A 12,370-nucleotide genomic window follows, 5' to 3' on the forward strand; every position below is an offset into this window, starting at 1 on the left:
AAAATATCTGCTCATCAGTGTCTCTAAGAGCTTCCACCTTCGGTTGGTGGATGCGGGGGCTTTAGTTGTGTGGAAACCGCCAATGTCCAACGCATTCTTGGCGTCTCCATCCTCGGTGTCCTCCTCCTCTCCCGGCTCCTTGCCTTAATGTCTCATCCTCGAAAAGAATGAATAAAGTATAATTAGAACTCATAGGCGAGTAGCACAAAAAGGTAACGGAGAGAGTAAATAAGTATCTAATTGAGGAAGTTTGCATAGTGGTGTGGAATACACACAACGGCCGGTTAAAATGACATCTACACAATTCAAAAAGTAAGAATGAGTTTCTCAACTAAATAACCTAAGATGCAAGCAATGAATGAGCATCAATTAAGCACATGCAAACTTAGGCAAGTACAACAAAAGTGAATTGAATGTAGGATTATTGGATATTGAGGTTGTGCAAGTGAAAGAGCAGAATTGATATAAAATAGCACAACAAATAATAACCAACGCAATGATGAAGAGAACTACCTATTCATCCTTAAGAATAATCAAATAATCACATCGAAAGGTGCTTGCTACAAAAAATGACAAGTCTTGATAAGAATCAAGTCAAGTCAACTCAAACAAATGCAAAGCATTTACAAGGAGCAAATACCTTGTGATGTGATTATATTGACTTAAAAATTATGATGAACAAGCAATTCTATTCAATTCACTGAATTTAATATGTACTTGTTAAAAATTACACCAAATAAGAGTCAAAAAGTCAATTTCTAAATCAATTTGGTGCTAGCAATTCAAGGCAATGATCAAGTACATGATTGAAATTCCAATAGAAAATAACATCATCATCATTCAAGAGTGCACAATTCTTCATTAGAATACCAAACAAGGATATAGTCTAACACATATAGTCATGACAACATATGAATTAAACAAAAAGTTCATTCAAGCATTTAAACAAATACATTGTATACGGTGCACATATTCATCAATTCAAGCCAAAATTTCAAGCATGAACAACCCATAAATGAAAAATTTGAACACTTGCAATACAACAAACAAGCACTTAAGCAAAAGTTAAGCTAAATAACCAAAGTTAAATAAAGAAAAACAAAAATTAAGCAAGCAACTAAGCATAAAAAGGAAGATTAAAACAAGAAAATTAAAAAGATGAAGAATAGAAAAGAAGGGGATAGGCAACAGTGGCACTTGTGTTAGCCACTATGAGGCTCACGGCGACGGAGTTTTGCCAGAGAAGAGAAGAAAGAAGAAGGAAAAAGAAGAAAGAAAGATGAGAGAAGAAGAAAGAAGAAGAAAACGAAGAGAGAGAGACGGCGGTGGTGGTGGTTCCAGCGGTGGTCGGCCGGCGACGGTGGTGGTCGCCGGAGAAGGGGGTGGTTGGCTTGGGGGGAGGGAAGAAGAAAAGGGGTAAGGAGTGGCGCAACAGGGCACCCTTCCTTATTATTGCCCAGACCGCGACCTGTGCGGACGCACAGGGTAGTGTGCGTACGCACACTAGGAAAAAGAGAGGGTATGCGAGCGCACAAAGTCGTGCGGACGCTGCGGGAAGAGGGTGTAACGGGTCCTGTGCAAGCGCACAAGAAGGTGTGCGTTCGCACAGAAGGAGGAAAGGGGTTGGTTTCACACACACAGTCTATGTGTGCGCTGCGGCCAGGGGGTTGTCTAAGGCTATGTGTTCGCTCATGGCTGTGCACACGCACAAGACTCTCTTTTTTTTGAAGAAAAAAGGCGTGTGCGGCTGCATGCATGGTGTGCGGTCACATAGAGAGGAAAAAGAAGGTGTTGTACACACACAAGCCGTGCGCGTGCTGCAAACAGAGGGAGTTTTTAGGGGCGTGCGGGCACACATTGCTGTGCGGACGCACAGGAACGGAAAAATAGGGGACCTGTGCGCGCACACGATGCTGTGCGGATGCACAGGTCTCTGTTCCTACAACAAAAATTTTGCCTCTAAAGTATTAAATTTGATGTTCAAAACAGGTTTTTAAGTCCCAAAATATCATAAAACTACCAAAAACACATTATTTCACTAAAATTACTTAACAAACATCAAAATAAATCTATCCAACTAAGCAATATAGCCAATTATTCATGAAACAAGAGGTAAAAGAGAGAAAGTTAGAAGGATATTACCATGGTGGGGTGTCTCCCACCTAGCACTTTGGTTTAAAGTCCTCAAGTTGGACTTTTGGTTGGTGCTTGTGTCATGGTGGCTTATGCTTTCACTCATCCTTGAGTTGCCACCCATGTTTGTTCTTCAAGAATCCTCCAGGATCCCAAACGAAGTGCATTAAGCTCCCAAGCAACCTCAAGCAAGACATTGGGGTCCATAATTGTTGGTTATAAAGATGTATGCCCAGATCCCACACTTTGACTTCTCTATCATCCTCTTGTTGACTTTCATTTGTGCTCTTGGATGAACAGTCTCTCCAAGCACCTTTAAAGCACCCACTTGAATGTTGGACTCCTCCAAAGTGGACCTTGCACCATTTATGCCTTGAATTCCTTTGACAACCGACACCCATTTCTTCACCATTTAACACCCCAAGAAGCACTTTAAGTTGATAATCCGTTTCCAAGAGAGCAAATTGATGTGGGCCTATGAAGCTCATTGAAGAAATTGTTACCCACTTAATTTGTCCTTTGGGTGGAGTTATCCTATTAAGCTCTTACACTCTTGCTTCCACTTCATGGGTGATTACCTCTTCCTCACCACTCTTTTCTAGCTCTTCCCCTTCTCTCTTAAACTTCAAAGGGAAGGCTTCCTCAAGATCATTGAGAGGGTTGACCAAGGTGGACAAAAAATCATTGATGATGCAATCCACTTCTTGATCAAACTCCTTCAATTCTCCATTTAACTCTTCCGGTTCACTTGCTCTACCTTCCTCCTCATGTTGCAACTCTTGTTCTAGCTTTTCTTCTTTTCCTTGAGGCTCCATGTTCTCCTCCTTACTACACTCCTTCGTTGCTCCTCCACATTCCTCCAGGGGAATGTCTTGATTGCTTGAGCGTAGTGAGGCTAAGCGGTTCACCGCTTCGGCTATGGTAGCCATAAACTCCCCTTGTGTCCTTCGGAACCCTTCTTGCTCTTGAAAAAATACTTGAAGGTCTTGTTCTTCTTGGGGCAAGGGTTGGAAAATTTCATATTGGGGTGGAAGAGAAGGTTCGAAAGTTGGGAGAAAGGTTGTATATGTGGGAGATATGTCATGTGGGTGGGGATATTGAGGTGGTGTATAAGGATGTGGTGGTTCATATGGTTGGTGGCAAGGTGTATAGACATTTTGGTTCCATAGAGGTGTATGGTATGGTGCTTGAAGGTTTGGTGGTTGAGGGTTGTGTATGGGGTATCTCTCATATCCTTGGGTTTGATATTCATATAGGGGAGAGTTTGGCTCGTTGTAGCATGAAGGAGGTGTTTGCCATGAGTATTGCTCATACACAATTGGTTCCTCCCTTAATTGATTCTCCCACTTTATGAAGCAATCCCAACTTGAATTCATCATACCGTACAAAATACTCACAACCAAGCTCCAAGCAATAAGGGTAATAACTCATAGAGAAAATAGAAAATGAAAGCAAAAGACATCAACAAACAAGAAAAACAAACACCTAGATATTAATAAAAAATAACCAAATAACCAAAAAGTAAGATATTTACACTATCAACATATTTACAACAACCAAAAGATAGCACTCAATTGGATCTCCGGCAACGGCGCCAAATTTGATAAAGGGATTTCTTGCATGGTTTGGAATCAACCAAAACAAGAACCAAGTCGTTAGTAGCATAGTCCAAACCAACAATGAACTCTCAAAATCAAATTTTTAAATTCAAATCAAATAACTGAGATCAAGAGTACTTCAACCTCGGGTCATTCTCCTTAGGACGCAATTGGAAGTGTTTATCTTTCAGTTGGTAATAGGACAAAAGGGGGTTTTGTAATCAAAGAACTAAAGATTAAAAGGACTTAAGAAATAAAAGAACTAAGGAATGATCAAATTGTAATTAATGCAATTAAAGAGAAGATGAAATCAAAACTAGTGAAAAATGCTATAAATGCAATAAAGAGCCTTGATTTGGGAATGAGAATCCAAGGAATCCTATCATCGCCATAACCACAACTATGGTAATTATGATGAGTCAATCTCGCCTAGTCAACCCCAACCATCGAGGAGTAAGTTAAGTAAGCATAATTGACCTTAATCCATAAGTCCTAACCAACTTACCAAACTAGTTGATAAAAGGCTAGCGTCAATGGAAACAAGAGTCAACTAACTACCCAAGAATTACCACTAAATGTTGGACATTATGACTCTAGTATCCTAGGAACTCAAATCACAAGCCAAGGTGGGAAAATCTACTCAAAATCTAGAGTTGGCATTTTCACAAACACCTTGTATGCATGAAAGTAAAACATGGAAAATTGCAAAGGAAAGTGGAAAATTATAACCAATTATCAACAAAACCAAGCATAAACAAGCAATCAAACATAAAGGAAGCATGAAACATAAAATTCATTAATCAAAATTCCAAGAACTCAAAATTACAATTATAAACAAAGTGCTTAAACCAAAGGCAATGAAAGTAAAAGACAATATAATTAAAGAAAAATAAAAGAGTACTTACAAAAGAGTTGATCAACATCCAAGATAAAGGCTTGCTATAAAATACTACATGAAGATTGCATAAACCCTAAGAGAGCAATGCTACACTACTCCTACTCCTACTCCTAATGCATTTTCTACCTAATCTACCTAATGAAAGCTTCCCCCCTTTTGATATGTGTTGAATCCCCCTTATATAGCACTCCAAAATCAGCATCTAAGCCTTCCAAAATGGGCCAAAAGCCTTCAGAAAATGCTCAGCACGCATTTCATTAACAAAATCACGTGCAGGGACCTGTGCGGACGAACAGGCGTGTGCGGCCGCACACTTGGCTGAATGTTGACCTGTGCATATGCACAGGTGCTTGTGCGCACGCACACTTGGCTGATTCGGTCTTGTGCATACGCACGCTTGCTTGTGCGCACGCACACCTTGCTGTGTGTGCTTTTCCTTATTTTCTTCATGTGTTCTCCCATCTACATGCCTTCTTCCACTTTTGCTTAGTCAATCTTGCTAAAATGACCTGAAATTACTCACAAAGCACATCACGGCATCGAATGGCATGAAAGTGGAATTAAAATCACTAATTTAGGCGCAAAAATGCATGTTTTCACATTTAAGTCCAAATTAGGAATCAAACACAAAAGTATGCTATTTTGGTGCTTAAGTGTGAGTTCATGTGCTAGAATCCATCCAAATTGAGTCAAGATATACCATCAAATATGGACTCATCAGTTAGTAACAGATTTGAGAGCTATTCCTTTCTTTTTTGTATCTTTTTTCAAATATGTGTTTTCAAAGGCAAGTAAATTTTCTCTCAAATCATCATAAGTCATAGAATCAAGACCACTACTCTCAGATATCACTATTGCCTTAGTTTTCCACTCTTTTGTGAGACTTCTCAAAATTCTCCTCACAAGCACAGACTTAGGATATGTGATCCCCATAGCATCCAAGCCATTGATGATGTTTTTGAATCTTTCAAACAGTTCATCTATCGATTCTCCTTCCTTCGTTAAGAACATTTCATATTCTCTGTTCAGCATGTCTATTCTGGTCTTCTTTACAAGGGTTGTACCTTCATGAGTGATTTGAAGTGTGTCCCAGATTTTCTTTATCGTTGTGCATCTTGATATCCGTCGGTACCTCACGAAGCTGATCGTACAGTTGAACAAGTTGATAGCTTTGGCGTTGAGCTCCACCTTTTTTCTGTCTTCTTCTGTCCAGTTAGCTTCATTTTTGAGAGAAACCACCCCATTAGCTCTTGTAGTGGTTGGAAATTAAGGACCTTCCAAGATTAAATTCCAGAGTTTGTAATCTACTGATTGAACAAAAATCTTCATTTTTTCCTTCCAATAAGTGTAGTTCTTTCCATTAAAGAGAGGAGGTCTGTTGTTTGACTGTCCTTTTGTCAGAGTGTAGGCCACCAGGTTTGAGCCACTGTTATTTGCCATCAGGATGTTTTCTCCAAGCTGCAAAGCTTGATCTCTTTGAGACCAAGCTCTGATACCAATTGATGGTAATCATTGGCTAAGAGAAGGGGGGTTGAATCTTAGCCCCTTTTTCGCCGAGTGTTACTTTCTGTCCTTTGAAATGGCCTCAAGAGATTTTTCTTCTTTTATTCTCGTAACTAGTCAAGAGACATTTGCTTTTTGTTTCATAACCAGCCAGGAGATATTTTTCAATTTTATCTCCTAAGCAACAAAAATAGAAATAGAGTAGAAGAGAGAGAGAGAAACACACCAAGAAGTATCCTGGTTTAGCTGCTAAGTGCAATGCAGCCTACATCTAGTCTCCCTCACAATAATGATAGAATTTCACTATAATCATCTTGATTACAAACACCAATTCTCCCTAGGAACTACCCTTTCTATCAGGGACATGTCCAGAATCTATCTCCAATCCTGAACATGACTTCATTACCTACCAAGCTTTCAACTGCTAAGTGCTAACCCAACCTGCAAGGGGATTCCCACAGAATCATGATACACAACACAGATGTACAAAAGATCTCTAAGACATCCATGGATTTTTCTTTAATTTTGTACACTCTGTCTTTTTTCACTCACTGGCTTTTTCTTACAAACCTCACATTGTTTGTCTTTTTCACCATGAGACTCAAACAGACAAAAATAAAGAAAATACAAAATGAAACACATTGAAGGAGAAGAACTTCTGTTAGCTTAGGTAGCTATGCGAACTCTGTGCTTTCTCTCCTTGTCTCAAGCCTTGGCCATTCACCCTTATTATAGAAGGGAAAACTTTCAAGGTTGAAACGGTTCAACCGAGCTAACTTTTTCTCCTTCAAACACCAAAACCGGTTCGGGCAGAGAGAAGAGAGAGGGAAAACCGAAAGCAAATCAACATGCAATTACCTCTCTCTCATCCCTTCTCATCAAGCTTCATCAATCTGAGCCTTCTATCTTGACTTTGTCCCAAAGAAAGATTTTTGACCCTTGATGAACCCTTGATCCTTGACAGCTCCATCTGCTTTACTTTTGCTTCTTCCTCCACGTAGCTACAGTAGCTATCTTCTGTGATGAATGAACAAAAAGTTGAGACGAGCTTCACTTCAGAGATCTTCCTCTCTGACCGAAACTGATTGATACCATTTAAGGCATGGAGATCTTGAAGCTTCTTCACCACATCTTGTCTTTTGTGAAAAAGATCTCAGCCAGACTATGCCTTGGATCTTCTTTTAGCAATGGCCATTATCATCTTGGCCGATTCCTTGTTCATAGCTTCTCTGCTTCTACCTCTGATAGCTTGCGTCTTCTTCTTTTCTGACAAATGAAGTGACCGAAAACTAGAGAGAGAAGAGAGAGAAGAGAAAATGAAACTCTGAAAGCAATGAATACAATTAATCTTAATTAAATCCCACTTTCATTTTCCTATGCCTAGTGACATGTAAAGCATTAAAAGCAATCAAATCAATGTAACTTTTTCTCTCATGTTACCAATGTAATTAAACTAAGTTAATTGAATTTAAATTCCATTCAAAAAGGAAAGTGGGTAACCAAAGAAAGCATGCATCATTGCTTTCTATCTTCTTCCAATTTTCGGACCAAGCCTTGTTGGTCTTGCAACAAAGGTTAATTTGGCTTGCTCATTAATTCCATGGCCCAATTAATATAATAATAATTTATCCATAATGTTTAAAACATTTTTGTACCAAAGGCTGAATGTTTTGTCAATATTTTGGACTTTTTGTTACTTATGCCCATTAAACAAAATTCTGCACACAAAATAGAGATTATTAATCAAATAATTTTGAAACCAAAATTAAATTAATAATTCCTAATAATAATTTTTAACAATATTTGATCATCATATTAATTTGGAGTTTTTCAAACTCATCAACTTTGTTAGTGTGTGTGTGTGTGTGTATATATATATATATAGAAGTCATCGTAATATCCTTGTAATCAGAGTGATGTAGCCAGAAGTGTGACATTCTGGTGGTGAACGTGTTACATTATGGTATCCGAACAGTCTTTCTGTAGATCCTGAGGAATGGACTGACTATGTTTCATTGCATATTCTAAGCGTCTATCATGTAGTAGGTCTTGTCTAGCTGACAAGAGGTAGAGCTTTATGCACATAACTATCTACTGATTTAACTCTGTTAGCCTACCATGCACATTTCATGGTATTCAGTTTGGCCAACTTGATGCTATTGGTCTTAGTATTTGGTTGTGCTTTACCTATTTTAATATCTTAGATATTTTTCCTCGCCCTTGTTATCGATTTTTTTTTTGTAAAGAGGGATAGGAATTGTAATTATATATCTATGTAATATCTTCGCTATCAGAGTGGCACAGCCAGAAGCGTGACATTCTGATAGTAAGGATGTTATAAAATGCAGCAAATATTATGATGCATGTCTGTCCTACGCACCATGAGCTCACTCATAGATTGACTAGCCGCAACCTGACGTTACCCGGGACCAAACCTAGATATAGTTTCTTAACTGTGTACACTCAACATATGTGCCTCATGGGCAGAACCATGTGCATTCAAGGCACTCGACAGTTGTTGCAGAGCTTGACGCCACGGTATGCCCCCAGTTGAGAAACAAAATTCATTATATAAGTTAGCATTCTTATATTCATTCCAGCACTGGTCAGGTGGGACAAAACCTTAGCTCTGTTAGGCAGACATTAATTCATAAGCATCTTCGAGTTTCATTTTTTCGTTTTACAGCTTTTAGGACATCTCTGTTTAAGATTTTATTTTATTCTCTATGGAACATTTGTCCTTAGTCTTTTTACATATTGCCAATTATGCTCTTAAATTCTTTTAAGTTAAACATTGTGTCATTTATTTTTCTAAAATGACCATTACATCTTCAATCTTTTTATAAAAGACTTTTATATCCTTCTTTCTTTTTAATTACTATTTTCTCTTTGACATTTTATTAAAAACCTTTTATCTTTAATGTTCCATTCTTATCATTATTTTAACCTTATATTTTATCAAAATAACCATTTTATCCCTAAGACTCCATATTTGCCATTTTAACCCCATATTTTTCTAAATTGACCATTTTACTCGTAATATCTTTCAAGTTATCAATTTAATCTTAATTTCTTTCTTAATGACACTTCTGATAGTGATTAATAACTTTAACATGTATAACCTTAAAACACATGTTAATTAAATCATCTTCTTGAATTATATATTACTCTTATTGTATAATATGTTATGTATAAAAATTAAAAAATATTATATACATATACATATATTAATTACCGATATATAATGTTTCATATATTTTAAATATATATTTTATATTTTAATTTTAATTTGATAATTAATTTTTAATTTTAGACAGTAAGAATAAATTTTCCTAAAAATTATTTGACTAACCAGTAGTAACCAGTTGTACTGTCTCCAAAACATACGCATTGCCCCATATATAATTATAACAAAACAAACAAAAAAACTATAAAAGGATCATTACAACTCATGGATGTTTTCAATAATAACAGAACTTTGTAAAACTATAAAAACACCAAGACTAAATTGATTATTAACTATAACAATCAAGCATGCAGATTATTGAAGTACCTGTTGTGATTGTAGGTGCAGGACCTGCTGGAATAGCAACCGCAGGATGCCTCAACAAACTCAAAATCTTTAACATTGTTCTTGAAAAAGATGATTGCCCTGTTTCTCTTTGGAGAAAAAGAGCCTATGATCGTTTGAAACTACACTTAGGAAAAGACTTTTGTAGCCTTCCACATTATCCTTTTCCTTCTGACTTTCCCAATTTTGTCCCTAGGGTTGATTTCTTGCGCTACATTGACTCTTACATTGCGCATTTTGGCATTGACATCAACTACAACTGCTCTGTTGACTCCGCTTTCATTGACCAAAGCAGTGGAAAGTGGAGGCTCCTTGTTACCAACAACTCTTCTGGTGCCGGCGAGATCTATGAGGCGGAGTTTCTGGTGGTTGCGAGCGGAGAGAATAGTGAAGAGTACATCCCAAACATTAAAGGGCTTGAGAACTATCAAGGAGAGTCCATGCATTGTAGCAAGTATTTGAATGGGAGAGAAATGTACAAGAAGAATGTTTTGGTTGTTGGATGTGGCAATTCTGGCATGGAAATTGCTTATGATCTTTCAACTTGGGGTGCATATACCTCTATTGTCATCAGAAGTCAAGTAAATTATTTTTCTGTCGATAGATATGTAACTATTTATGTCTATATCTCTGAAAAAAGATGGTTTTATAATTCTTGCAAATTATAGTGTTAATAAATTACTAATGATAACTAATTAATTGGTACAAATCACAAAACCTGCTAGTTCCTTAGCATTTCTTTTAAGCAAATTCTTGTGCTTGCAATCAAATTGCATGCATTGCATCTGTTCTGATATATGAACCCTATATAGTACAAAATAACCAACAAAATTTAATAGTGAGTGTATGCTATTCATTCAGGTGCATTATTTTAGTAAGGAAATGGTGTATGCGGGTATGTTGTTGCTGAAACACTTCACGGTGGAGAAAGTGGACAAGATCATGATTGTTATGAGCAAATTGAAGTATGGAAATATGTCTAAGTATGGTTTGATGAGGCCAAAGGAGGGACCTTTTGCACTCAAAATAAAAGGTGGTACTACTCCTACCATTGACGTTGGTTGTGTGGAAAAGATTAAGAAGGGAAAAGTGAAGGTAATAAATACATATATACTTGTTTAATGCTAGATAATCAATTTTTTAACATCAAATTAATTTTTTAAAATTATTTTATTTATCTAAAATTTTAGATTTCAAATTATAAATATTTAATCTTAAATATTAAGTTATAATCTAAACATTAAAGTCAGTTATTATTGTTTAAGTAAAAGTTAATTTTTTATACTTTTTAATTAATTAATTAATTAATTACAATTTATAAATTAATTTCTTAAATAACAACGGGTTCTATCCAATCAATTAATTATCCTTGTCTTAAATTAAATTTAGGTTTATCCTGATATTTCAAGTATTAAGGAAGGTAAGGTAGTTAAATTTGTTGATGGACAACATGCTCATTTCGATGCAATCATCTTTGCTACTGGATACAAAACCAATGTGCTGAAGTGGCTTAAGGTGTGTATATATGCATTTTTATTTCGAAAACAATATAGTATTTCCTAAAGGAACAAATCTATTCAATGGATAGTAGGTATGGTAGTCTCAAATTCAATTTTAAATTATGAAAATATTTTATAACAAAGAAAAATAAACAAAATTAACCACAATTTTTTTATTTAATATTTATTAATAATAAATTTTGACTCTATTTTTTGTCTTTTTAATATTATTGTTTAGATTAATGTACTTAATAAATATGTTTGTGTAATTAATTGTGTTACATTTTTTGCCGTTCAGGATTACAAGGGTCTATTCAATGAGAATGGAATGCCAAAACCAAGTTACCCAAATCATTGGAAAGGAGAACATGGAATTTACAATGCTGGATTTTCGAGAAGAGGATTAGAAGGCATCTCATTTGATGCGATGAAAATAGCAAATGATATCAACTTCACTTTGACTTCAAGGGTCAATCAAATTACATCTTAGTTCTATTTTACAGTGATACATGCAAGCTGATCATGCAAGCTAATCGATTGATTGAAATAAGGTGAAAATTCAAGTGCAATCGATTTTATGTGAAGTTGATAGTTGAGAATAGTTAAATGATTTAATTGATTTGACTAAATTTTTATGAGAAATTCTAGAGGACAAGCAAGTTTTGTAATTTATAGCCATCAATTGATGTTTTTGATGGTGTGAAATTTTGTCCAATAATATGAAATTACTCACTTTTGTTTTAGTATTTATCTTGTTTACAATTTTACCCCTACACTTTATTAAGATTATTATTTATCCCTAAAACTTTATATTTATCTCGAATCTTTTATATATTTATGTTTTTACACCTAGACTTTCTATATTCATCATATTTATAGTCCAAATATTTTATTATTTATACTTTAGTCCACTTTTTTCCCTAAGTTACTTAATACTCATATTTTGGGTGTATTATACAAAAATTATATGTATCAATTCTTTGTTTATGGCACTTTTAAGCCTTTTAATCACTTTTCTTGAAATCTTTCATTCTTTTACACACTTAATCACAATAAACATCATCTTATGAGTCTTTTTCTTGATTCTCAAGATTATATTTTGCGCCCTAAGTGCACATCACGATCCGGCCATCATCATCAATCATGTTCAACCATCCAAAATTCATAA

General features: G+C 35.8%; 1 protein-coding gene across 1 annotated transcript; it reads left to right on the top strand.

Annotated features, from left to right (window-relative positions):
- The first annotated feature begins 3,199 nt into the window (after positions 1-3,199).
- LOC112763185 (probable indole-3-pyruvate monooxygenase YUCCA11) lies at positions 3,200-11,843 on the top strand. The gene is made up of 6 exons (XM_072221827.1): positions 3,200-3,454; positions 8,620-8,670; positions 9,658-10,284; positions 10,565-10,798; positions 11,093-11,218; positions 11,501-11,843. Exons 1-6 carry the CDS (start codon positions 3,200-3,202, stop codon positions 11,690-11,692), a joined length of 1,485 nt encoding a protein of 494 aa, XP_072077928.1. The 3' UTR covers positions 11,693-11,843.
- Positions 11,844-12,370: the final 527 nt, after the last annotated feature.

This window comes from Arachis hypogaea, chromosome 17, assembly GCF_003086295.3.
Source record: "Arachis hypogaea cultivar Tifrunner chromosome 17, arahy.Tifrunner.gnm2.J5K5, whole genome shotgun sequence".
Classification (NCBI taxonomy): Eukaryota; Viridiplantae; Streptophyta; class Magnoliopsida; order Fabales; family Fabaceae; genus Arachis; species Arachis hypogaea.

What these genes read in the sequence shown, in the direction of transcription:
- LOC112763185 (XM_072221827.1), top strand. Translation starts at nt 3,200, where the DNA reads ATGTGGGAGATATGTCATGTGGGTGGGGATATTGAGGTGGTGTATAAG. An exon ending in CTATTGTCATCAGAAGTCAA is followed by an intron (nt 10,285 to 10,564) that starts GTAAATTATTTT and finishes CTATTCATTCAG; the next exon opens with GTGCATTATTTTAGTAAGGA. An exon ending in ATGTGCTGAAGTGGCTTAAG is followed by an intron (nt 11,219 to 11,500) that starts GTGTGTATATAT and finishes TTTGCCGTTCAG; the next exon opens with GATTACAAGGGTCTATTCAA.